General features: G+C 55.6%; 7 protein-coding genes across 7 annotated transcripts; 4 read left to right on the plus strand and 3 right to left on the minus strand.

The window, feature by feature from the left end:
* Positions 1–64: 64 nt before the first annotated feature.
* Positions 65–1,210, minus strand: CABS01_15968 (short-chain dehydrogenase; the record flags this gene model as incomplete). The annotated part of the gene is made up of 3 exons (XM_060549300.1): positions 65–630; positions 695–763; positions 829–1,210. 3 exons carry the CDS (start codon positions 1,208–1,210, stop codon positions 65–67), a joined length of 1,017 nt encoding a protein of 338 aa, XP_060390758.1.
* Positions 1,211–4,120: 2,910 nt separating this feature from the next.
* Positions 4,121–6,383, plus strand: CABS01_15969 (arrestin; the record flags this gene model as incomplete). The annotated part of the gene is made up of 4 exons (XM_060549301.1): positions 4,121–4,795; positions 4,909–5,106; positions 5,204–6,088; positions 6,141–6,383. Coding segments are annotated over 4 exons (2,001 nt in total), but the record flags the coding sequence as incomplete, so codon positions are not given.
* Positions 6,384–7,485: 1,102 nt separating this feature from the next.
* Positions 7,486–14,658, minus strand: CABS01_15970 (myb-like DNA-binding domain-containing protein; the record flags this gene model as incomplete). Its single annotated transcript, XM_060549302.1, has 1 exon — positions 7,486–14,658. The coding sequence occupies one exon, from the start codon at positions 14,656–14,658 to the stop codon at positions 7,486–7,488; it is 7,173 nt and encodes a 2,390-aa protein (XP_060390760.1).
* Positions 14,659–16,465: 1,807 nt separating this feature from the next.
* On the plus strand, positions 16,466–17,677 carry CABS01_15971 (deoxyhypusine synthase; the record flags this gene model as incomplete). The annotated part of the gene is made up of 3 exons (XM_060549303.1): positions 16,466–16,684; positions 16,737–17,534; positions 17,606–17,677. The coding sequence occupies 3 exons, from the start codon at positions 16,466–16,468 to the stop codon at positions 17,675–17,677; spliced, it is 1,089 nt and encodes a 362-aa protein (XP_060390761.1).
* Positions 17,678–18,032: 355 nt separating this feature from the next.
* On the minus strand, positions 18,033–18,383 carry CABS01_15972 (uncharacterized protein; the record flags this gene model as incomplete). The annotated part of the gene is made up of 1 exon (XM_060549304.1): positions 18,033–18,383. The coding sequence occupies one exon, from the start codon at positions 18,381–18,383 to the stop codon at positions 18,033–18,035; it is 351 nt and encodes a 116-aa protein (XP_060390762.1).
* Positions 18,384–19,439: 1,056 nt separating this feature from the next.
* CABS01_15973 (cyclophilin type peptidyl-prolyl cis-trans isomerase/CLD) lies at positions 19,440–21,083 on the plus strand (the record flags this gene model as incomplete). Its single annotated transcript, XM_060549305.1, has 1 exon — positions 19,440–21,083. One exon carries the CDS (start codon positions 19,440–19,442, stop codon positions 21,081–21,083), a length of 1,644 nt encoding a protein of 547 aa, XP_060390763.1.
* A 2,302-nt stretch (positions 21,084–23,385) lies between these two features.
* CABS01_15974 (HSF-type DNA-binding protein) lies at positions 23,386–25,730 on the plus strand (the record flags this gene model as incomplete). Its single annotated transcript, XM_060549306.1, has 2 exons — positions 23,386–23,900; positions 23,990–25,730. The coding sequence occupies 2 exons, from the start codon at positions 23,386–23,388 to the stop codon at positions 25,728–25,730; spliced, it is 2,256 nt and encodes a 751-aa protein (XP_060390764.1).
* Between the last annotated feature and the right edge of the window lie 856 nt (positions 25,731–26,586).

The following is a 26,586-nucleotide window of genomic DNA, read 5'->3' on the forward strand; positions in this document are numbered from 1 at the left end:
CAAACCATCGTCATGAGCATCATCCCAAAGAACTTCTTCCCCCTTTCCACCCCCAGGCCAAGAATCACTGATCGTCCTCGAGCCCAACCATCTTCAAACTCTCAACCCACAACCTCTTCTCCGCCTCGGGGTCAAACGCCGCCGGCGCGTACCCCGGAGCAAGCATCCCAGCATCGGGCTTCACCGCCTCCGCCTCGGCACAATCCTCGAGGTACTTGCCGCCCTTGCCCTCCCACTCCTTGGCGACGGCAGCCCAGACGGAGGTGGCGGCCCCCTGCGCGGGGCTCTTCATGATCTTGTGGACGGCCGGGTCCTTGATCATCTCGATGATCTCGGGCTGGTGGCGCTGGAGGGGCGTCTCGATGCCGCCCGGCATGAGGCTGAGGGCGTGGAGGCCGCGGGCGCCGTAGCGGCGGTCGAGCTCGTTGGCGAAGAGGATGTTGGCGAGCTTGGCCTGGCCGTAGCCCGCCCAGGGGTGGTACTCTACAGTGTGGTCAAAGTTGAAGTCTTCGAATTGGATGCGGCCGCCGCGGTGGCCCGAGGAGGAGACGGAGATGACGCGGGAGTTGAAGGTTGGTGTGGAGGAGGCGAGGAGGGTTGACTTGAGGAGCTGGAAGAGGAGGAAGTGGCCTGGATTTTGGGTGTTAGTGGAATTGGAGCCCCCTCTGTTGGCATCGTGAGTTGAAGTGCCTACCGAGGTGGTTTGTGCCGAATTGGGTTTCGAATCCGTCTACGGTCTTTCCCTTGGGGCAGGCCATGACTCCTGCTCGTTACATTAGCTCATGTTGAGACCCCTTTTCACCCGTCCCCTCCTCAAATATCACATACCAGCATTGTTCACAATGACATTCAGCTTGTCCGACTTTGCCAGGAACGCCTTGGCGCCCTCCCTCACGCTCTCGAGAGATCCGAGGTCCAACTTGATGACCTCGACCTTGCCGGGCTTGCCATCCGAGAGAATATCCTTGGCGACCTCGTCGCCCTTGGCAACGTCGCGGACGGTGATGTAGACATCGGCGCCGGCGACGTGAAAGGCCCTAGCGGTTTCGGGGCCGAGGCCGCCGGGGGAGCAGCCGGTGACGATGACGACTTTATCGGTCCACTTTCCGACGAGGCCTTGGTCTTCAACAATTTGGACTCCCGTGGGGCGGCTGTCGTTGGGACCGGAGGTGTGCTTGTGTTGTTCGGCGTAGGGTGCGAGGATGGACATGGTTGCTTTTTTCGAGAGAAGGGTGTATTTTTGTGATTTGTAGCTGTGGACTTATACGTCTTCTTCGTGATTGTGGAGTAGGTTGTTTGTTGGAGTTTATGGTTCTTCTGTGCGTTCTTGTTAATCTGATTGATGGTGATGATGATTATAATTCGAGGTGATGGGAGGTTTCGTCCAGTATTTATTTACTTCGTCAACCCCATGTCTTGAAGTTAGTTACATGACGATGTCTCATGGGGGTGCGGCCGACGCGGCCGCACTGACCGCATGGGATGCGGAATGCCTGGAGCTAATGACCTTAAAGCCGCATTTGCTAGGGGAATTTCTGGATTTTAGAATTAAAGTTTAGTGGCATCGATGCCATCCCACCTTCTTTCAAGTTCCCGGTGGGATTGCTATTGATGCACCAGAAGTAGTTGTAGATTTTGTCTTCTGGAGAGCCAGAAATTCATCGTGGCTCTTTGCTCACAACTTGAGAATAAGAGCATTGTTGAGCACTTCCTATACGGTTCTATGTAGTCGATACTTCCTAGCACCTTGTTTTCTGAGCCTGATACCCGTACTCCACGGTCCGTCGTTAGGTAACGACCAAACATTTCAACAGCTAGGCTCTGTCGACTTGGCTGCAAGCTCCTGACGGACAGTCGTGCGGACAAAGGTCCGCATTACATAACACCCCGCGAGTCCGCAAATGTGGGCATCATTGCAGGATGCGGACAGAATTAAGACCGACGCGGGATTGAAGTTGACTAAGGTAAGGTACGAATACGTAATCAGGCCGGAATTAGGTGATAAGATGGCGATGACAACCTGCCTTACGTAAGGCACATTAGAGGGAGTCTCAAGGAGAGCAATGGAAGCACGTGATGGCGGAATTAAGGTCTCGGGGCAGACGGCACGTGCATCTCGACCCACGCCCGCCTGAGAGGCATCAAGCACCTCATCACGAGCAAAATAACATCGTCCATCCCATGTCCAGACCCAAGATGACGCACCGAGAGCCCGTGCCGCAGATTCAGTCTGATGATTAACAAGGTGTGCTGACAACCCGAGCCTGAGGTCCGGGACAGAGTCAGCAAGTCAGGTCCTGAAGTTCGAAACTCGGATCGATCCCGAGGGCCGGTGTCGTCTGTGATTGGAACTCGGGGGCGGGCGGGCAGCTTTTGGGAAGCTCACCCCTGCTCCCCGCTCTTATGGACCCTACACCTTTTGAGGTTGTTCGTAAGTCCGGGGTGCCCAGGGCTGTGCAGGGCATGGCGAAGCTTCAGTGCCCCCAAATTTTCAGGGACCATGGAGCCATTCCCAAGGTAGCCTTCCAGGGTGGGTGAGCTGAGGAGCTATACGGATGATACGGATACACGAAGCAGGTGAACAGCTTATACGTGCTTATGTACAAAGCGAAATTTTCTCGCCTAGACCGGAAGAGACCGGTAGTGAGATGAAGCTGAGGAAGACGAATACTGGTAATCCGAAAATAGAGCACGATGAGCAAGACATGTCGACTAGATTTTGTCGCTGTTCATGACATGCGAGTCGCGTCATGAAAAGATTGAAACACCACCGCGGCTGTTAATCTCCACGTTATTACAAGTGCTTACTCGGTTCATGACGTTACCAGCCAGGAAGCACCTTGGAAGTTGACAAGAGAAATGTCCTGGTCTTGGTGAATAATTTAGTACATTGAACGCGTGTGTTCAGATACGAAACTACATATCGATGAATAAGGTACCAGGGAGGATGGTATAGGTACGGCTTTGAGTTGGGCTGCTCATGTTGAAGGTGTTCGCCTAGAAATCCTCTATTACCAAACATGGGAAAATACAAAAATCGATGCCCAGTGCACTTGCAATAACCACGGCCTCAATCCCAAACACCGGGTATGCGAATACAGGAAATAGCCATCTGCTTCCCACTTTCCACATTCTGTTATCGCTCCTACCCAGATAGGTGCCAAGGCTCTGCTCTCAGGCTGTCAGGGTAAGGTAGAGCTAGAACTTACACGACACACTGCAATCGTGTTGGAGGCATTCCCCGCATCTTTCCAGTGCGCCAATCGTCCCAGCAATCATTCCCTAGTCCTTAACCCCCTACCCCTTCTAGGCTTCTAGGTAGGTAAGTATCTCTCCCTAAGTCTACTTCCTTGTGAGTACCTCTTCCTGGTCCCAGCCGCTAATTTGAGTCGAATCAAAACAGATGATCCAGAAAGCTTCGTTGGAAGACGCAATGTTGGCTCCCGTTCCCTCCGCCGTTGGACACCTGTTGGTCAAGGAACCGATCCAAACCAAAACATCCCCCCAGATTCCCGCTCAGACACCGTTATCCGACACGCAAGCCATCACGACGACTGGCCCTCCAACTTGGACACCGGGCTCTGCTTTCCAAGTCCCATACTGCCACAGACGCACTCATCTCAAGTGTGGCTCAAAGGAAGAGGCAGTACCACCACGAAGCCCCCAAGTATACTCCTTGTACCGATCCTCTCATCTCTCTGCTGCTCACCCCCCTGGTAGACAACCCACAGCTCAGCGGCTGAGCAGCATACTGCCCAATCACTACAAACATCGACACACCAGGGGAGAGTGAAGCGAATCCCACACAGAGCGCAAACTGCCGCCTTCGGAGCCTGATCCATTGCAGTGCAAAGCCCAGCATAGCAGCCAGTCAGTACTGCACGAATACCAACAGGGGACTTGCCATCTTACACCCATATCGACGCGCATTGGTGCACATGGGAAGCTGAGTGTACTCCCCAAACACCTCTTACACTCCGAGGAAGAGACGAACAACGAAGGGAAGAAAGGAAGAAAGGGCACAAGACAACGAGACAGCGGAAACAACGGCGGATCAGCAAAACAAAGTTGGCATAGACAGACCAAGGGCCGTGTGCAGTGCCCATCTCTACCCGCACAGCCCCCCGCCACATCGGGCCCCTCCACCAACAACCAGCCTCCCAGTCTACTACGTCTGTACGGATCCAATACGTCTGAGTACTCCGTACAGATACCTTACCTCGAGAAAGCTGTGGTGTCTACTCCGTCCACCCTCAAATCGCCAAGCTCAGTGTGCCACTTGCACGACTCCATTCGCAACCCACCACTCATCCCAGAGCATCCCTGGCCCGATTTGACCGAGCGAGCCTCGCGTGTTGCTGCTTCCGTTGCGACCACTGCTGCTGCTTATGCTTGTCTTGGGAAAATCGATGCAGAAGCGAGAATAAGCTGCATCAGCCCAGCTGCACCCACTCAGAACCTAGGTGCCCTATTTAGCTGCTTCACCTTGCTGAGGTACACAAGTCGTGCGACCTTGTGGCCTGGGCTGAGAGGTCTTGTTTCTGCTGGTCACTGCTCTCGATTCTTCTTCTTTTCCGCCCCCCATTTTCGCACTCTCTCCAACAACCGCCCGCCGGTCACATCTCCAGACTCCGGAACAGGGCGCCGCTTTCTACAACCCCTCCGACCTGACTTTGCGCCAACTCCCATCAACGCCCATCTCGACGCTGGAACGCGCACTGCTAGCAGTACTCCCCACAGCGCCCGACCCGACGAAGCCAAACCCCAGGCTACCGGCCAACTGCGATCCGTTCATGTAATGCCGCCGCTTGGCCTTGCGCTCTGCTCTTGCTGTTGCACGTCCCCGATAGCTTGGACTCAACTGTCTGGACCCCACACCCACCAGGCGGCAACGCGCGCAGCGCCTAGGAAGCACGACTGCCGCCCACCGACACACATGAGAACCTCACCTCTATCATCCGCCCAACGCCATTACCACTTTCACGCCGACGAGAGACGCATTCTGGATACTCTGGCGATCCAGCCAGTATGGCCGCCTTCGTGAGGGTTTCTGGTCCGCCCAACAGCAGCTTTCTGGTCGGCTACCCGGGCATTTCTGCGACGCTAGTACGTTGGACCCTCTGTGATGACGTCGGGGAGGCTGATGTGGTCAAATTACCCTTTGCGCGCTGTTTGCTGACACGTTTCTTTGCTCGCAATATAGCCCCGAATCGAAGGCAAAGTCGAGATCCGTCCATCACAGGGCTATTCCATGCCCGTTTCCGTTTCGCTGGTGCGCATTTGTCTACAGCGGAGAGAAACAATACACCCCGCCGCCGAGAATGTTGCGAAGAGGCACCTGGGAACCCCGAGAAGGGAAACGACGGACGTAGTCGGCAAAGAGCTTCTGCTGTTCAGATGTCAATCAGGAAAGGATGCTGAGAGCGTCATTGCGATGGATCTGCCGTTCGTCCTGTTCATCCCGTTTGGAAGAGGTGGCGAAGAAACGAACCGACGAATACCCCCGGCATCATTGCAACTCCCCAGCCGAACGGCCGAGACGTACTACGAGCTTGTTGTTACCGTGCAACAAGGACACACCCTACAGAACAAATACTCCTTTCCTATACCACTCCAGCGATACGACACTTTGTCAACCTTCGGCATGTACAACAAGCCAGAGTCGAGGCAAGTCAGCGACGCAAGCGTTGTCACACTGGGCATCTCGGTCCCCAAATGGAGCTACGGCCCGCTAGACCCGATAACAGTCTATATAAAACTAGTACCCAATCCCGACTGGATGAAGAAAGCGTTGAAGGTTACGATTCAGAAGATCACCGTCACCATCGAGGAGGAGATCACGTACAACCCAGAAGGCGACGAGCCTACGAAAAAGGTCAACAAAGTTGCCAAGAACACGCAGTTGGTCAATACGAAAATGCCCGAGGCTGGATATGCAACAAATTTGGGCTTAGTGTTTCCCTCCAAGGACTTGCGCGATCCGGACGGCATCATTCGCAGAGGAAAACCGGCGTTTCCGCTCTATGAAGTTACTTCGTTCACGACGAGCTCAACCTTGTACAAGATTGAGTTTTATTTGACGGTCAAGGTACGTCTATCAGACTTTGCAATAATTTACCCATGCTCACAGACTTCACCAGGCGCAGCTAGGATCGACCAGAGATTTGACCGTCAGGCAGCCGCTGGTTATTTGTCCAATGGACCAGCAAGCGTGTAAAGAGGAAATGGACGCCATCGAACAGGCTGCAAAGGACGCCTCGCATGTCGACCCGAACAACCCTATGCTCCCTGCCCGGGCGATTGTTTTAGCGAACGACCGAGAGTCTCTCAAAACGTTGGGATTATGTCTGGTGGGAGGGCAGAAGAAACCGCTGATTGAATGAACGACTGGCCGAAACCGTACGGAGTAATTGTATGAATTGCGTGGCGGAAATCTTGGCGCCGGGCTGCGGGGTACGAGACCAGCCAGTCGAGAGGGCTGGCGATCTACCCCGTAACAGCAAGCTTATATCTGATAGGGCTGGTTAGTTGCATACTTGCTTCTGCTTTCCAGTCACAGATTTTGCAAAGCTGTGGCCCCGTGACAAGGTCGACTGAGCCGGCGCAACTGTCGGAATTGAAGAAACCTGCTCAATGGATGGGAGGAGGCCAAAAAGGGAGACGGGATTGATGTGGTGGCGACCGATTCTGCGCCATGCATACGTACCTGGACGGGGGGACACGAGTTTTGGGAGGCAACGAATACCCCTCAATGGTTGGGTATTCTCGTGTCACAACCAAGGGGCCTGCTGTCGGCGTTTACACGGACGGCCCTGCGGTAATTCGACAGGACATGGCATCATCATCACGGCACGGCACGGCAAGGCAAAGGCGTTGGCGGGGGTCTTCCGGGTGAAGAAACACTCGAAAGAGCCGGTATATTCAGGCTCCTTGTGCATTTTGGCGACGCACGTTTGGATGGATGTGATTATCATGAGATGACGAAACTTGGACGAGGAGGCGATGTGTGTGTCTTGAGTTGAGTTGCCAAGGAGAGGGAGACTTTTTATTCGACGTTGTACATATTACTCACGAATAAGAGACGTAAAGAGACAAGCAACTCGGGAGGTTGGATGATGAATCGAGGAGTACTCCCATTTGCAACATGCACTCCAAGTGAGCGTAGACTTCACTCACCCTTGCCAGGGACGAAAAGCGGCGATATCAAACAGCCAAGGTAAGACGCATTCTGAATGAATGAAATTGCCATTGAAGTTAAAAAAAAAAAAAAAAAAGTCTCCTGCTTTATGCGTTGAAACACTATGAATACACGTCCGCCCCTTGCCCCCAAACATTCCTGCATCTGCGTTTCCTTATGGCTTGCGGTCTCTAACCCAGACCATAAAACACACCATACACCAATCATCCCCCCGTAGTTAAAGTCTTCTCTTTTTTTCTTGGTTCTTTGATACATGCTTGATAAGAAGTGGAGTCGGATACATGCCTCTATCGGCCATATCGATCAGGTTGTCTCCCATAGCCATCTTGTGGACGCAGTTGACCGCGCTGGAGCATCTCCTGGTGTTGTATCTCCCGAGGATCCCGAGGATCTCGGGGGTCGCGGCTCATTTCGCGCATCTGCATCTCTCTAGGATCCGGAGGGTAAGGTCCCGGAGGCGGGCCACGTGAATCGTATCCTACGGGCGTGTAGCTCCGGGGTGGCATCTGGTCCCGGGGATCTCTAGGCGCGGGCGTCGATGCATACCGCGGCGGGTACGCCTGTTGACCTTGAGGCGGCATTGGCTCTGGTGCGCGGGAGACGGGCGGGTAGCGACCTTGCATTGGGTGTTGGTGCTGAGGCGGGATCTGACCGTACATGGCCGAACCTCTCTCGTCTCGCATCGACATGTGGTGCCCCGGCGGCGGTTGTTGCTGTTGCTGTTGAGGTGGTCCGGAAGCCCAGGATTGTTGCGGCATGGCCGAGCCCGTCGGAGGTGCCTTTTGCGCCGACATATGCGGAGAGGCCCAGTTTTGAGGAGGAGGTGCCTGCTGAGGTTGCTTAGCGGGCTGCGCGTGTGACGCCGGTGGCCAAGAAGACTGCTGCTGCGGCGGTTGCGGCTGGCCCATGACGTGTCCCTGAGGTCCAGGAGCCCATGCCGATTCCCTGCCTTGCGGGGGGAGCGTTTCGCGTCTGGAAGCCGACTGATGTACGGCGTACTGAGGCGGTGGCGAGCCAGCATGGGAAGCAGGTGCACCGTACGCAGGGTACGTAGTCTGAGGTTGATAAGGATCTCTGGGGTCCCTGGGGTCACGCGGATCACGAGACTGGGGCTGCGGCGGATAAGGCTGCGCTACCTGAGGAGAGTTCGTCGCTGGAGGCTGGTGGTACTGATGGCGGTAGTAGTCCCTCTCGACGGCTTGCGCCGCATCATGAGGAGATGCAATGGCTGATCTCGGGGCGCTCATGTGCTGCGATTGGGGCGAGGCAGTGTAAGTCGGCTTCAGAGGAGGCATCGCAGAAGCTGAGGGAGCGTTCCGGCCATAGGGATAAGCTGCCTGAGGAGGCTCCCGCTCTGGCCGTAGGGGAGTCGGCACCGGCGCGGCAACAGGTACTCTAGACATGCTTTGTGGTGGCGGCGTCGGGGATGGCTTGATTTGGGCCATGTCATTAACACGCTTGGGCTGAGGCGGGGGTGTAGGAGCGGCAGCAGCGGCAGCCGCTGGTGGGTCGTCGTTGAGCAACGACATGATGTTGGATCTCCTGTTCTCCGAAGCTGACGAGCGAGGCGGGGGCGCGGCCGCTGCTGGCGGCGGCTGTTGCTGCTGGGGAGGAGTGCCATAAGAGTCCATATGGGTGGGCATAGGTCGTTGAGCTGCAATGGGCCTTTGGCCAGGGGGTGTTGAGACAGACGGCTGAGGGTCACCCAAGAGTCGTCCACCTGGCTGAGGCATAGGCTGGCCGTAGCCTTGCGGGACTGGGGTAGCCGTTGCCCGCGGCGGCTCGGCAGGCTGTCTTGCCACAGGTGGTTCAGATCGAGGAGGCGGCACGTTGCGCACCGGTTGCTGACCATAAGAGAATGGCTCGTAATGATGCTGCGGCGGTGTCATCTCAGGCTCCTGCTTGAGGCGGGAACGTTCGGCCGGGCGTAGGTGTTCCTTGGCTTGTGCCTCGATCTTCTGCCTCTCCATCTGTTGCCTCTCCATTTGCTGTCGCTCAGCTTGCTGGCGCTCGATCTGCTGCCTCTCCATCTGCTGTCGCTCGATCTGCTGCCTTTCGATAGCTTCTCTCTCGAGCTGTTGGCGTTCGAATTGCTGTTGCTCGATGCGCTGGCGCTCAATCTGCTGGCGCTCAATCTGCTGCCTCTCAAGCTGTTGACGCTCCATCTGTTGCCTCTCGATTTGTTGCCTCTCAATTTGCTGCCTTTCCAGTTGCTGTCGCTCGACCTGCTGTTGCTCTATACGCTGCCGCTCAAGCTGTTGTCTCTCCAACTGCTGTCTCTCAACTTGCTGCTGCTGCTCAATGGCTTGTCTCTCCATCTCACGTCGCCTCTCGGCCTGTTGTCGGTCAACCAGCGGGTCAGGCTGCACAGACTGCACAGGTTGTGCGGCAGCCAAAGGCCGCTGCTGAGCGGGCTCGGTGACTGGGGCCGCAGGTGGCTTTTGCGAGATCCTGACTGGTTGAGGGGGTTGGGTCGACTCTCGTTCTCTCTCCTGGAAGCCAAAGGCCTGCTGAGGAGGTGCTCGGGGTGGACGAGCAACCGGCGACCCTGACTGTGATACTGGCTGGGCAGCTGGTTGTTGCTGAGCAGGGACTGGCGCCTGTTGAGGAGCTTGAGGAGGGGCCTGGGTGGCAACCACGGCAGGCGGAGGAGCTTGAGCAAGGGGCTGTGGCGGTTGCGTTTGCTGTTGCTGTTGCGCTGCCGGCGTCGGTGGTGCCGGCGTAATCGGCATCGCAAAGCGACCAAAGGGTGGTGCTCCAGGTTGTTGGACGGGAGGCTCGACCTTTGTCACAGGAGGCTCGCTCGGCGGTTCGGATGCAGTCGTCGGGGCGGGAGTGGCAGGCGCGGAAGCAAGGGGTCGATGTGACGAAGCCCCAGGCGTTGAATCGTATTTCTTGCGTCCACCGACAGTGGGCGGTGGTGGATCTGGTAGCTTCTCACCTCTGCTTCGTTTCGCGTCAGCCTCGGCAGCGAATTGCTCCCACTCAGTCTTGCCCTGGTCTCTCTGTCTGACGAAGTAGTTCTTGACCATGACAGCTGTCTTCGAACCCATATGGCCCGCAATAGCTACCCAGTCAGTACCGAAAGACTTGAGTAGCCCAGGGAAATCATTTGCTTCAGACACACTCCAGTAGCTGGACGCCTGACTGGGGGCACGACGTTCGGGTTGCGGCTGAGCAATATCGAAAGTCGCAACGGTCGGTTGCGCGGGAGGTGGTGGTGGCTCGGGCCGTAGTGATGGAGGCGCCATGACTTCGGATATCGGTGAAGGGGTGATGGGAACAGGGCGCTCCTGGACAACCAGAGGGGCCTGTTGTTGTTGAGTTGGAATCAGAGGAGGCTGAACGCCGGTAACCGGGGCCTCGAATTGCGAGGGCAGACGATTCTCCATAGGCACAGGCGGAGGCGGCTGAAACTCAGTGTTCTGAACTCTAGAGTTCGAGCGAGACCTTCCTTTGCCTGTAGCGGGCGTGGGTGCTGCTGCAAGAGTCTGCTGAGATTTAGGCGCCTTCGGCTCCTTGTCTTTGGCTGCCCTCCGTCCGCGCTTCCTACCGTCGACCTTTTCGGGATCAGCCTTGGCTCCGCGCCGGCCGGGTGTACCGGCTGGTGTGGCGTTGTCGGAATCCGTGGGCGGTTGCTCGAAGCCCCATGTCGGGGCAGCAGCACGACGTGGACGTCTCCTTTCTCCGTTTTCGCCGTTCTCTTGGTTCTCCTCTCCCTCATTTTCGGCGTTGCCCAGCTCCGAGACAAGCGCGCTTGAGCGGGTCTTACCTCTACCCTTCTTTCTACGCTTGGGTTGCTTTCTAAGCTTCTCCTTGAGGTTGAGATCCTTCTTCATCAGATAGTAGTACTGAATACAGGTACCGAAGTTGCGCTTAGGTACGTTTTCAGCGACGACTCCCCATTGCTTCGGGTTCGTGAGATATCTCTTCTCGAAGAGGTCTGCTTCTTCGGGGGTGAAGTTGTTGATTGGCGGCATAATCTGCCAGGCAGGTACAAGCTTCTCCACAGGCGTGAAACCGGTGGTGTCCTTGAAGAATTCGTTGTCCCGGTCCTCCTGTCTCCAGTACATCTCGGGAATGACGGCTTCTTTCTCACTGCGATACTTCTCTTGCATGGCGCGTTGTTCCCTCTCTTTCCGTTCTTCGTCTTCCCTCATGGATGCTTGCAAAACTCTCTCTAGGTCTCGTTCGCTCGCATACCTTCTGCCAGCTCCCCTACCTTCGGGTTTAAGTTCCGGGGGAGGAGGGATAGGAATATGTTTCTCGGGTGTCGGCAGACAGCTGATAAAGGTTTCTCGGCTTTTGACCGCGATTGGGTCGCTCGAGACTGTAAAATCGAGGTACTTGATGTAGTTCTCGGCGTAATCCTTGCGAACCTCCCCTTGTCCAGCCATCTTCTCCAGGGAGATCTTGTCAAGCTGCTGCAGAATGAAATCGTCGACCATCGAATCTGACTCGAGAGACTGTAAGAAATCCCGGTCCCGGCTCCAAGGGCGGCAGCTGTAATCGGGTAAACTGTCGAGAGGGGGCGTCGTGGAGAACTGTCGGATCTTATCGATGAGCATCACGTCGGGGTCCTCAGATTCGGTAGAGTTGTCGTCGTCATCGTCCATTTGCGAGGGCGTGCTGGGCAGACCCTTGTCGCCTTCAATCGTTTCCATCGGCACACTCGACGGTTGGAGCAGAAGGTGCTGGCCGTTCATGACCGGCTCCCTGGGTTCCTCGCGTTCGACCACCGGCTCCAATGGGGCTTTCTCGGGCTCAAATGCGTCTTCCATGGCAACATCCACATCCTTTGCCGGCTCGGATGGTTGAGGGAGAGAGGGTGCCAGTAGAACCGAGGCAGGCTCGTCGATATCCATTTCCTCTGTCTTTGGCTGCGGCTCATTCGAGGCAGGGACCATGGGCGCTTCTTGAGCCATTTCGACAACAGGTTCAGCTAGTTTCGCAGCAGGCTTCTCAGAGTTCTCCTCGGCGGAACCGTCTGTGGCTTCCTCGGCATCATTGACAACTTTCTCGGCGATTGGCTCCAGGGGGTTATCAACGGGCTTTTCGGCGGGCTTCTCAACGACTGTTGTTGGCTCTGGCTCTGGCTCCTTCTCGGGTTCTTGCTCAGTCACCTTAGGCGCTGTCACCACGACTTCTTTCTCCACTTCCTTCTCTAGTTCCTTGTCTGCCTCCTTTTCGATGAGAGGCTCTTCGGGCTTCTTCTCAACCTCGGGCTCCTCCGACTTCGGTGCGAACACAGCAACGGAGATTGGCTCGGGTACCACAGCAGGCTCCTTTGGTGATGATTTGGCTTGCTGAACTGGGCTCGAGATCTTGGGCGTCTTTTCGCGCTGCTCCACAACCGGTGACTTAATCGGGGTAGCTTCTTTCGGAGGTTCGATGACGTCGGGGATCGGCCCAAGCATATCCACAAGACTCTCTGGCTCGGTGACAAGCGCTACCAATGCTTCGTGCGAGACTGCAGCGTAGCGAGCGATGATTCTGTCCGGAGTACTGTCGGCTGCGTCCTGTAATCTCTGCAATTCGGCCTCTTCCTTTGCGATTTCCATGGCGAAATACTCTCCGTAATCTTCGTCGTCATCGGATTCGGACGTCTGTTCGGAGACAGGCGCCGAGGGTTCCTGGGGCGGGAGAAGAAATCGAACTCGCGGCACAGACATACGGCTCACCTTTGTAGGCTTTACAGGCTTGGGCGGCTCCTTCGTCTCTTCCTCGTCCTCGTCCACTAAGCCCTCATCGCTGTCGTCTTTGTCGGCTGTGTCGAACTTCTCTTCCCGCCGTGGAGGGTTCCGACGCTCCTGATATCCATGATTATCGGTTCCTCCCATGACAATGTCCCTTGAATCATCCGGATGTTCCATATCTCGGTCCATGGAGCCTCTGGCAGAATAGCTGTCTCTTTCGGATTTGATGACAATTTCGCCAGGTTCCGGAAGGTTAAGTGACTTGACCGAACCTTCATTGGCGGAATTGTGAGAGTCGGCCTTCGCATCACTACTGCGTGGACGCCGGTCGTTGTCACCTTGTTCTGCTGGTACGCTTTCATGACGGAAAGGTACTGGGCGTTGCTGTTGCGCAAAGCTCTGAGACCTCATAATCTTGGGCGACTCGGGGGGGCCCTTCTTCCCCAGTGCTGGATTTATCCATTGCTTACTCGAGGGCCGTTGCTGTTTCTGTTGTTGGGCACGAGGGCCAGAGGGGATAGGCGGGCTGCCCTCTACAAGGTTCATCTTTGCTGGACCGGTAGGGGGTGCCGGGAAATCTCCGCCGCTACCTCCGCCGCCGTGTCCGGCAGAAACAGGTCGTTCGGAGTTGAAGGCTCTGGGGGCTGTGGGTGGCAGTTTGCCGGTGCCGCCAATGATGGGCGATCCGTCTGCCGGGCCGTTTCGACTAGGGACAGTGCCGAAAGCGGGTGCTGAAGGGGCGAGCGGGGGCGGAGATACGTCCTTGGTGTTTGGCGACTGTGCTTGGGAAGACATGCCTCTGTCTCGTTCTCGGTCGACCTTTGGTCTAAGCAACTCGCGGTCTCGGGGATCACGGGGTTCGTCTCGAGGGTCTCTGCGAATTTCAGGATCAACCCATCGGTCGCCACGGTCGCGGTCGTCCCTATCGCGGCCCCATCGCCCTTCCTGAGAGCGACTGCGAGGTCCGAAGCGATCGCGGTCGTCGTAGAAACCAGCTCTTCCTCCCCTTCCTCTCTCCCATCCTCCGCGTCCTCGATCTCTGCCTCCTCTAAAACCACCTCGACCCATGCCGAAGGGGGGGTCAGAGTTGGACGAGCCAGCGGAAGGTGGGCCGCCGTCCCTTGAGCCGCGCCTAGATCGTTCGGCATCGACGCCTAATGGAGGATCTCTATCGCGGAAATCTCGCTGTGGTGGTGAGCGCCCTCTACCAGGCGAGCGTGGGCGTCCTCGATAGCTCTCTCTATCCCGTCGATCCCAGTCCCGTTCACGTTCACGGCTTCTCTCGTCTCGATAAGGCCCATCGCGTCGGTCTCTGAAATCGATATCGCGGTCCCGTCCGCGATCTCTGCTGTCATCGCGAACCCATCCGCGGCCACGGCCACCTCTGCCACGTCCTCTGAAGTCACCAGCATAGCCGCCGCCTCTGGGTCCACTGGGAGGATCTAAAAGCGCCTTGGGCCCCCGTGGCGGGTCACGGGGTAGGTTGTCGCGAAATGAATCTCTGTTGTTGGTAAATGCTGAAGTGTTGGAGCGCGCCTCGGCGGATGATCGGCGGCGGTCGCCATCACTGTACTGGGATGCGCGTTCGTAACGATCGGGTGAGCGGTCGCGAGGCGATCTGGAGCGACGGTCGCCGCGATCTCCCCCGTCATACCTCGAGGAATATCTCGAAGCCCTGTAAAGATCGTGATTAGCATGAAGGGGTCGCTCGAGAGGCCGCCTCGCATCCACAGGACGCCTGTTGTGGTCAAAGGGCGGTCGCATCTGGTGGTCGGGAGGGTCTAGGTGTTTGACTCGATTTGCGTCGAGCGCGATGGCTTGTCTAGGTCGGGCATGCGGGTTGTGGGAATTTTGATGGAAGACTCGAAGAAGTCGGAGATTTAGGTTTGTTGCATCGTCTACTCACATCGCACTAGGCCGGGCGACAGCCCTTAAAGTTGCCTATGATAAAGGTCCAATACCATATGTGTCTGGATTGGGACGTGGAACCAGAGAACCTTGGTTGTCGTGGGTCGATGGAAGACTTTTGGTCCTTGGAGTGGTCGGGTCCCAACCTCGGATAAGCGTCAGGACGGGCGCTGGTCAGGAGGTGAGAGAGGTAGCGTAGCGGGCACGGCGGGGAGTGGGTGCATCCGACAGCGGGTCGTTATTGTGTGTGTTTGCGTATGGCTTTGCACTGGGTAATGATGTACGGGTGGATGACGGCACGTTGATTGTGTGTGGACGGTGTCCCGTTGGCAGCGATGCTCGTAGGCGAAGGTTGGTGTGTCGTCGTGATGAAGCGCGGAGATGCGACACTTGGGCACTTTGGCGAGCAATCGTGTGATGTTGAAGGATTGAAGACGGGACCCCAGCGGGCAGTAGGTACGGACGGTACTGGACGGCCACGGCCACGGCCACGTTCGGGGCAGCCTGCAAAATACGGTTCGCGTGCAGTGGCGCTTAGTTCCAGGTTTGGCACTGGGCTGAATTGGATCTCAAATTCGCTGGGGGCAGCGCCAGCCTTTTACCGCCAACACGCGCTAGACTCTTTCAGGTTTCTAGCGGGACCCACGGCAGTTCGAGCCTGAGGGTGTTGTCTTTGGCCCTGCCTTCCATCCAATGCCTGCCCGAATTTGAGGTGCCTTGTGCTTGTCATCCTGCCTGCTGCTTGTCTCCGAAATCTCAATTTCCCGGTCAGTTTCCAAGAGATGCGGTACCCTTCAAATGTTTGTCATGGAACCTTGGTACCTCATGGAAACCTCTCCCGTCCCGTCCACGGCCCAGCTGGAAGTGTCCACAGACAAACCTCAAGAGTCCACTGAGGTAGTCACCAAATCCACATCATCTCGAGGAAGGTACCTTGCACTTTGTACCACATCCACCGATGAGCCTCCCGTCTTTTGTGCAATTCGAAACCATCGTGTCTTCTTCCACGTCTCTGTCCAGGCAAGCATTGAATGAATACCCAACCAGCATCACTTCCCACGCACCAAAAGTCATCGACCACACACACTCCAGGTCCGTCCGTCGCCGTGTCGCTTTACCATTAGACGACCCGACCTGCATGGGTGGGCACTCACAATTCGAGGTGGGTCCCTGTGCGCGCGCGCCGTGGCAGACCCTGCCGCCTGGTACTCCACCTTTCCGTCAAAATTCTTTGCAGAGTGGGGTCCGTCTTTTCTAAACATCACGGCCGTGGAGTCATCCCATACCCGCCCGGATGGAGCCATTCTGAAGTGTGTACCTGTGTGTGTGGATGGTCACTTTTTTTCCACGCCAGCTCCAATATCCCGTCAGAGTTCCTCGTTCCCTGATTGCTAAGAACGAAAAAGAGTACGGATAGAGACACCTTGTTTTATTTTATTTTTTGGGTTGAAACAGTCACAGGGTTCTTGTCTGATAGCCATCCACAATTCTCCGCGGTTCGTGTTCCCACTATTTGCTATAGATCGCCACTCCCCTCACTGGTATGTACCTTTGTTCGGTGGGCTTGAGACAATCTCACTTTTGAGATCCCTCACATTTGCAACTCAATTGCAACCTGATTTCGGTGTGCCTCCCTCATTCGTTCATTTACAGAAATTATATCATGGCATCTCAAGAGAACCCCAACGCCCCGCCGGCGGCAGCAACCGATGCGGTCCTTGTCGTCTCGGAAGAAATGCCCGAAGGCGCACAGAAAGTCGAGGAGTTGGACTTTGACGATATCAAGGGGCCAATCACCGCCGAGAGTCTCTACAATGGCATGAGATTCATGGGTTTCCAAGCCTCGTCTCTGACCGAGTCCATCCGGATCATCAATGACATGGTGAGCCGCCACCTCTATTGCTCCCACGTGTGAGACGACACCCTGCTGACAGGCGGGTTGCGACTTCAAGAGGGCCTGGAGAGACCCAGAAACCGGCGACAAGACCACCATCTTCCTAGGCTACACCTCCAACATGATCTCCTCCGGCATGCGAGGCGTCTTCCGGTGGCTGGTCAAACACAAGCACGTCTCCGCCATCGTCACCACCGCCGGCGGCATCGAGGAGGACTTTATCAAGTGCCTGGGCGACACCTACATGTCGTCCTTTAGCGCCGACGGCGAAGGCCTACGCAAAAAGGGCCAGAACAGAATTGGCAATCTCGTCGTCCCGAACTCGAACTACCGCGCCTTCGAGGACTGGGTCGTGCCCATCTTCGACAAGATGTACGAGGAGCAGGAAGCCAGCAAGGGCACCGACGACGAGATCAACTGGACGCCCTCCAAGATGATCCACCGCCTCGGCAAGGAGATCAACGACGAGCGCTCCGTCTACTACTGGGCGTGGAAGAACGACATCCCCGTCTTCTGCCCCGCGCTCACGGACGGGAGCTTGGGCGATATGCTGTACTTCCACACCTTCAAGACCTCGCCTGGCCAGCTCAAGTGCGACATCGTCGAGGATATCCGAAAGATCAACACTATCTCGGTGCGCGCCAAGAGGGCAGGTATGATTATCCTAGGTGGCGGCGTCATTAAGCATCACATTGCGAACGCTTGCCTAATGCGCAACGGCGCCGAGTCGGCCGTGTACATCAACACTGGCCAGGAGTTTGACGGAAGTGATGCGGGCGCCAGGCCGGATGAGGCCGTTTCCTGGGGAAAGATCAAGATTGGCGCCGATGCCGTCAAGGTATGTCACCACGAGCACTTGGTTTGGAGAAGGTTGTGTATTTCCATTGCTAACACATATAATGCGTCTAGGTCTATGCGGACGCCACTTTGGTATTCCCATTCATTGTCGCAAATACTTTTGCCAAAGACAAATCATCATAGACACAACAAGTGGGAAAAGAAAAGAAACGAAAATTACATTGCACACCCAAGAGCCGCCACATGTTGTTCCTGGGACTGGGCTTCTTACAATACTGACTCCCATCCAGGTGACTCTGATCTAACATGCTCCTGAACTTCCGTCTCCTCGCAATCTGATCCACAGGATTCAGCATCAGGCCCGGGGCAGCAGCACGGGGCATCAAGCTCATCCGGAGCTAGTGAGTCGCCGCATTCCTGGCACACCCAGGACTTTGAGTGCCGTGGGCACCGAGGGCAGATACAACAAGGCTTTCTGTTGGTAGACTGACGGTTAACGTCCTTCTTTTTATGTTATACCTCGCAGGAAGGGCGAAACTTACTCTTCCCCTACCTCTTCAGGACCCGAAGTATCGTCTTCCGGGGCGCTCTCCGTCGCCTGCGAGTCGTGTGGATCCTCATCGGCCACGCCACTAGGGTGATCATCACTCTGACTCTGACCTGTCGGCGGCGGTGACGAGACAGGGTCGCTACTCTCCGAGGGCCCCGAGGTAAATACTGTAGCCGCCGCGATGCTGCTGCTAGGCGGCGTATGGCTTCCTTCTTCCCTGCAGTTGCTCTCGGGGAAGTATCCAAGGCCTTGCTGTGAATGCGTCCTTTGATATATGTGCTCGGGAGGCGAAGAGAGGTTGTCGGCAGCCCTCGTCTTTGAGAGGGCGATTTCAGGCATGTGAGCAAGTGTGTCTGCGCAATTCAATGACTCTGCCCGCCGTATGGATGAACGCGTCTGGAAAGGCATTTCTCTATGTGACATGCTGCTTGAAGTTGTTTATTGTATGAAGTCGCAATGAAGTGGGAGTGCTGCTACTTCTGACTCGCATATACAGAGGCGAATACCAGAGGTCTGCCAGATAGTGTAGAGGGAAGAAGTCGGCTTTTTCTCATAGTGTGGTGGTGTATCGGAGACGAGGTGCAAGCAAATTCAACTCGTCACAAATTCTTGGAGACCGGCAGCCGATATACAACTCAGACTATCCACTATGGCTTCTCTGATTTAGGTTCTACTGTAACGTGGGCGAGATAAATCCTATTGACCTTGCTAGGTAGGTGATTTCTTCGGGGAGTCTACGCATTGTGCCGTGCGTGTGGGATATACGTTGTGGAGGAGGTCGATGTGTAAAGACTAGGCGAATTGTTTGATGCAAATACACTTCATTGACTCTCTCAGCTTCTTCAATTTATTCTTATAGATATTACAGGACATAGATCAAACATATATAGAGGTAGATAAAGCGGGAGAAAAAGAGGTCATCAATGGGGAATTGAACAAAAGGTCAGGTTGAGTGAGGCTCAAGGACTTTCGGGTTAATACTATGACAGCCCCCTCATACCTCTCGGCCATGTTCCCCCGACCTCTTATGGTGAGAAAGGAGACAGCCAGGCCTAAGTACCTTGCACATTATTAGGGAGTATTCAGATGGGATAATTTTGAGATATGATGCAGCCTAGCGGGAGGCACTTACACGATGTGAAGGGTGCGGCAGGTAGAACCGACAGAATGGTACCGAATCAGATGACGTCCCGACGAAGCTGCACGTGACCTTATCGATAAACCATCCAACGCTACCTCGCCGACGACGATCTAGAAACTTTCGAAGGTTGCAGCTGCATCCACCCACTTGTCCCACGCACCTCTCCCTCTCCCATGTCAACCTCTCTCTTTCACCCCGATCCTACCCATAATTACAACAATTAACTCGACAGAGCGTCGCCACGGCCGGCCAAGATGTCGGCCATCTACAACCTTGAACCGCAGCCGACTGCGTCCGTCATCCTCCACACCACCCTAGGCGACATCTCTGTCGAGCTCTTTGCCAAGCAAACACCACTCACCTGCCGAAACTTCCTCCAGCTTGCCCTCGATGGCTACTACGACAACACAATCTTCCACAGGCTCGTGCCGGGCTTCATTCTCCAGGGCGGTGACCCAACGGGGACCGGCAATGGCGGCGAGTCCATCTACGATGGCGGCGCATTCAGCGGCGAGCTGGACCCCTGGCCAATGGATGAGCGACGCGGTCTCAACGCCGGTCCGACGGGCATCGGGTTCAAGGACGAGTTTCACTCACGGCTGAAATGGAACCGGCGCGGGCAGCTGGGCATGGCGAACGAAAGTCGTCCTGATACGAACGGCAGCCAGTTCTTCTTCACACTCGATCAGGCAGACGAACTCAATAACAAGAACACGCTGTTCGGGCGGGTAGCTGGCGACACGATATACAATTTAGCGAAGATGGGCGAGGGGGAAGTCACTCCGGGCACGGACCGGCCGACGTACCCTGTCAAGATTACAAACGTGGAGATTCTCGTCAACCCCTTCGATGATATGGTCAAGAGGTCAAGGGTTGCGACCCAGGCACCCAAGACTGTGGTCATTGAAAAGAAAAAGAAGAGGAAAGGCGGGAAACAGCTCTTGAGCTTCGGGGACGACGAGGGCGATGCCGAGGAGGTTCCGGTTTTGAAGAAGACCAAGTTCGACACGAGAATAGTAATGGATGTGGATGAAGAAGAGGAACCGGCCGTGAAGAAGTCGACCAAGTCTAAATCGAAAGGCAAGGCAAAGGTGGAAGCGCCGGAACCTCCGCCACGAGACGAGCCCGAGCCCGAACCCGCTGAGGAGAAGCGGACGGCACCGCCAAAGGAAATGTCATCAGAGAAGAAGAGCGCCATTCCTATCCGACTTCAGGATTCTCCGTCGCCAGAGCCTGAGGTTCGCGACACCAAGACGGCTCTCGAGAAGACAAATGAGGAGATTGCCGCTCTTAAGGCCTCGATGAAGCGGAGCTTTCATTCCGAACCGGTCAAGGAGACCAAGAAATCTGCACTGGAAAGCATGATTCCCGAGACGTCAATCCGGGGGAGGAGGAGAAGGCCCGGCGGTAACACGACTAGCCGTGAAGACCAACAAGCTCTCGATTTCTTGAAAGCTTTCAAGTCGAAGTTGGATCAGGCGCCGCCGGAGGAGGCTCCGGAGAAGGGAGACGGACCCACCTCTGCAGCCGAGGAGGGGGAGCGCAAGGAGGACAAGGTGGCCGACGAGGAAGCGGAACTTTGTGATCTTCACTTTATTGCCGATTGCCAGAGTTGCAAGGCGTGGGATCAGGCCGCCAAGGAAGACAGCGACGACGAAGGGTGGATGTCACGGGCGCTCAGCTTTAAAGCGGATAAGCTGGGTAAGGATCTCAGCTATCGCAAAAAGGCTGAGGAGGAGCTGGTGGTGATTGATCCCAGGGAAAAGGCCAGGACATTGCAAGAGGAGAAGAAGGCATCGCGAGAGGCCCGGAGCGGAAACTCCGGACGGGAATGGGATCAGGCACGGAATGCAAAGATGGCCAGAGCTTCGGCACTTGCGGGCAGAGGTGCAAGGTAGTTTTTCTGAGAAAATATCAGGGTATCTGTAGGTACCCTCGACAGGAACAAGGGTTCTGAATGCGACTCTGTAGGGCGGGACAATGATGGGCCAGTTAAAACCAATGATACCCCTGAAATTCGAAGCAAAGATGCGAGAATCAAAGTTTTGGAGAGCCGTTGGTGATTATTTGTTCCCACGATGCTATTCAGACGACGAAAAATTGGCAGTTGGGGAATGGGCCGTGCTTGAAGAGCTGAGATCGAAGAATAAGCTAGGAATCGGAGTAAAATGACGTTGGTAAGGTACCTTACCTTGAAGAGTGTACGGATAAGGGGCCAGCTCCCCGCCTGGTCCCCACACGCGTCATCGAGATGACCTCGAGGGAGACGGCGGGAAACGCCGAGGAGGAAAGCGGCAGTTCGGCCGAGCCCAGAACCCTTGTTATACTGTATTTGGTAAATATGGGTGGGAAGTGCAAACATTGCATTCGGAAGATGCTATGAGAATTGATGCTTTGACAGCTGGTGCCAGGATGGCGGGGTGTTTTATTGTTCACCTCAGTTTTGAGTATGATGATATGTACTCCGTAGGTACCGCTGCCAATGGGCTCCAACACATTTCCTTTCACAGGTGACATCGTGACAGTGTCGGTGAGGATCGAGATGAAGGTGATTGTTGATTGGGCCGGACGATCTGTCCCGTGTTCAAGGGACCTCATCCTGACCCGTCCGTCCCAGTCGAGGACCCCCGAACGACCACGGTTCCCGTTATGAATTGGTGTTTGGATGGGGCTCCTTGACGGTCCCAGGCCCCGGTGGCCGGTGGCCGGTGGTGGGCTGGTGCATGCAGTTCTTCTTCCTTCAGGGGGCTCCACTCGGGTGACGGGGTCTTCTGCGTAAACTCTGAGCCTCTGGATCCTCAGTTTCTCGTGGTCTCAGTCCCGCATGGCTGATAATGATAATACAACAACGATATTGTTCCCCCGGTCCAGACACCAGGCAGCTTCAGATCTGACCTTAATTCTTCTAGACTCTTTGAGCCTGCGGTCCCTTCTTACTCGGACAAGAAACGGCCTTGTTATATTTCCTTCAACCCTCTTTTTGTTTCTCTTTCTTGTGAGGTGCATGTCACGAACTGGTCTCAATTGCTACCTAAGCACACGCACATACCTAACTTGGAGAGACAACCCCTTCTCATCCAATTAGCCTCTTTTAAAACATTCACATTAACCCACAGTACACGACGTGGTAGCGACATCATCCCCCCCACCACGCACCTTGGAAGAGGACGAAGGAAAAAAAAAAAAGTGAGAGACGCGCTACGTCTGCAGCAGCCAGCCAGCAAACTGCAGTCAGCAGCAACACCGCCGCCATCAACGTGCAACGACCAAAAGCACACAACCTTGAACCGTCAAGTCGAGCCAAGCACCAAACCCGCTGACGCCTGACGCCTCACCGTAAGGTACCGTCATCTGAATGTGCCTTACCTAACACAGCGAACACTCACCTTTTTTTTTCCTTACCAGAAAAAAAGAAGCGGTAACCTCTGCTGTCATTTAGAGCTTTCGCAGCATCCTCCGCGACCGAGACAATCGCACCCTTGCGCCGAAACCCAAGCCCGACCTATCGCGACAAGGGCTTCTTTGCCGGCCCATAGTTGGAATTGTTGTTGTCGGCTTTTTTCTTCTTTCCTCTCTCACACAATAGACTTCCTTTGCGAAAGCTTCTCCAACAGCTTTTGGCGATTGACTCAGGCTTCCCCCTCCTCCAGCCTGCCCTTTCAGCACTTTGGACATAGAGAGAGAGGTCCCCCCAGGCATCACGACCCAACGACCGACCCCGAACGTATATAGAACCACGAGATCCGTATCCTCATTTCACCATCCTTCTTTCAGTCACCGCGCTTTTCCACGCCCGACGACTTTCCGGCTTCTCGCAGACCGTGGGAGTTTTTTGCGCATGCGACAGGCGATTATCCGATTAGTCTGTACTATCCCGACCGGTCCATCCGCCACCGCTGCCGCTGCTCTTCGCTTCTCGACACCGCTGTGGAAAAGCAAAACGAGGAGGTGGTTTTCTCCTGGCTTGCTCTCGGCGACTACTGGTACACAGGCTGCCCACAGCTTTCAACCCGCAACCCACCAAACGCGGCCGCCGCGAAAAGATTCAAACGACCCTCACCGAAGCAGCCGACCCCCGCGTCAGCCTATCACGTCCGCCTCAAAGGCGCCGCATCAGCCGGCGACCTGGCCGATTGAGTTCTCCCAACGGGCCACACAACTCGTCTTCACCCGAACCAACAAACCCCCCAACGAAGGCGCATGCACATTCCCATGTCTTCGAACCCTCGAAAGCGACCAGCGCCAGGAACGATACCCACCATGCCGATGCCACAGGTCGGACAGTCATTTCCCAGTCCGCCCGGCGATCAGTTCTTGCGATGGGGAGGGGCAGCGGACGCTGCTACGGGCCTTGTGGACGGAACAGGGGCCCAGGCCGTCAACTCGTACGGCCTCGTCCCCGGTCAGCAGCAGCAACAGCAGCAGCAGACGCCGCAGCAATTCGTGCAGCCCACACCAAGCCCCAACAATGCCGTCGCGCGGAGGCAGATGAACAGAGCGCTCGTCCCGACAGGTGCGAGGCAAAACTTCGACTCGTCTAGCGACCCTTGGTCCTTTGTCGGCGAAGACTCTGCGCTCCTGCAGCAGCAACAAGCAAACGGAAACATGGCCGAGACCGACAACGTCGAAATCCTGGAGGAGATGGCTCGCAAAGCCATGAGGGAGGCGCAGCAGAAGCGGAAGCAGATTCCACCGTTTGTGCAGAAGCTGAGCAGGTAAGCTAGGTTCCCGTACCTCCAAAGTGACGAGAAGGCGTATTTTGTTGGCGGTAGGTTTTTTTTGTACCCATACTAATGATACACAGTTTCCTCGACGACGATAAGAATTCTGAGCTCATTCGGTGGTCGGAGAAGGGCGACTCATTTATCGTCCTCGACGAGGATGAATTCGCGAAGAAGCTAATTCCCGACCTGTTCAAGCACAACAACTATGCTTCCTTTGTACGACAGCTCAACATGTACGGCTTCCACAAGCGGGTCGGCTTGTCGGATAACTCGATGCGTGCAAGCGAACGGAAGAATAAGAGCCCAAGCGAGTACTCGAATCCCTTCTTCCGACGAGGGCACCCGAACCTGCTCTGGCTCATTAACAAACCAAAGAGCGGTAACAAGGGCAAAAAGGGCGCCAAGAATGCAGAAGTCGAGGGTGATAGCGAGGAGGATGCCGTCAACATTGACGACGGCGTGACGCAGGGCTTTAGTACCGCCAGTGCACCCGCCAGCAAAGCCCTGCCGCCATCGGGCGACATGCCGATACAGAAGAAGGAGATGACGTTGATTCGGGAAGAGTTGGCCAAGGTGCGCGAGCAGCAGAGGATGATCATGACGGCGATCCAGCGGATCCAGCAAGACAACACGGCGTTATATCAGCAGGCTGTCGTCTTCCAGAGCCAGCACGACCGTCATCAAAACTCCATCAACGCCATCCTGAACTTCTTGGCCAACGTGTTTAGAAAGACGCTCGAGGACCAAGCGGGCCCTCAGAGCGTAAACGACCTTCTCGCGAGCATCATCCCGAACGGCAACAGCTCCAGCTCGGTACCTCAGGGAAGCGTCGTGGATCTGGGCGACTACGTGCAAGCACAAACCTCGGCAGGAAACAACATCAATATCCCAAAGCGCCGGCAAGCGTTGCTGCCGCCCATTCCCAACGGTCGCGCGAATACGGTATCGCCGTCACCAGCTAGCGGCTCCGCGACGCCTCAGCCGTACAACCGCGAGATGGGCACCGTCACAGAACTGTTTGACACATCGCCCGGCGACCACACATCACCAACCAACTATCTAGCCCAAGAGCTCGAGTCGAATCCCCATGAGAGCATGATGAAGATCATCCACGACACAAATGCCAACAACTCATCCGGCATCGATCTCCCCCATGTCGTCAACAATACCCCCGCCACAATGAGCAACGACCAACGGAACAAGATGCTGAACGCCATGGCCGGTCGATCGTCCGCAACACCCTCAACCAACGCTCCGCAGTCCTCCAAGCCTTCAATGTCCGCCTCACCCAATCCGCCAGCTCCCTCCGTGACCGCTACTCCCGATACACCGCCGCCCATGCCCGCCGCCCCCGGTCTCTCCCTCTCGCCCATCATGGGCTCCGCCGCGCCGCCACCTTCACTACAGCAAATCAACTTCAACCAAGAGGACCTCGCCGCGCTACACCGCATGCAGGAGGAGCAAGCCGCGAAGCTGGACCACCTCTCCAGCATGCTCGGACCGCTCAGCCCTTCGGGTCGCATACCCGGCATCGACGAGAACGGCAACGTGAACGGCTACTTTGACGGCGACCTGGACATTGACCAGTTCCTGAACCCGGACGCGTTCCAGGGCGACAACGCGTACCCTGGCGTCAACTTCAACGGTGACGGGAACGACTTCAACTTTACCCTCGACGGCTCGGGTCCCCAAAACGGAGGGGGCAACAGCAACGTCAATGGCACACCGAGCTCCACCGGGACTGAAGAGGTTCCGCGGGATAGCTTCGATGGGATCACTGACAGCCCCGACCGCGGTAACAAACGCAGACGTGTGGGTTGATGATGGATGCATGACTTAAAGGGGGGTTACCCTCTTTTCACGACTTTCTTTTTAGCAGCACCATAGGTGGTGTAACGGTCTTGATCATCAAATTATCCGAGGATGAGAAGAATGCCGCAGAGGGCGTCTCTCTGTTCTTCTTCTTCTCTATGGAAGGCGGCGGTTTTCTTCGAAATAACTTGTGCGTGGACAAAAAAGAGCATGATATCCAAAAATTGCTTATTGCTTTCTCTGTCTCTCCCTCTCTCTTTTCCTTCTCTCTTTTCCCTCTCTCTTCCCCTATTTTGAATTGGGTTGGGAAATTAGGGACTGGGTGGGATGGGACGGGTGTGTGTTCTTTTGCTTCGGGGAAGGACTCGGGGGGTTCCCCCCATGATTTGAGGTCGCAAAGGTGGCAAAGTCTTTTGATTTTAGGAATTTGAAAGCTACGATTGAGCAAAATTCCTAGGATGGATGGGATGAGATGGGATGGTTCTTCTTTTTTGTAAGGTAGAATAGAAACTTCGCCGCTTACGGGTGTGGTGGTGATCTCAATGCTACTCTTGATGAACAAGTAAATAATTACCTTGACGTATGACGGTGGCAGGGTCGATTTACAGATGTTATGGTGAGGGTTGGCTCTTTACCGCCGTAGGGGGCAAGGGAAGCGGTTCTCATGATGTCCTTCCGATTTGCACCAGCGGCACTTGGGGTTCTCGTCGCATTCACAGAGTGTCTACCGCGTTCATACTTACCACAGATCTTATTAGACCTGTCAGATCCCATCCAGTATTGGTCTTGGCATTGCGGGCAAAGTGGTATTGAAGAACATGTGGTTGATCTTGTCTGCTCCGGATACCTCGGAGCTACCATCGGG

Source organism: Colletotrichum abscissum (assembly GCF_030869225.1).
Source record: "Colletotrichum abscissum strain IMI 504890 chromosome Unknown Scaffold_78.1, whole genome shotgun sequence".
Classification (NCBI taxonomy): domain Eukaryota; kingdom Fungi; phylum Ascomycota; class Sordariomycetes; order Glomerellales; family Glomerellaceae; genus Colletotrichum; species Colletotrichum abscissum.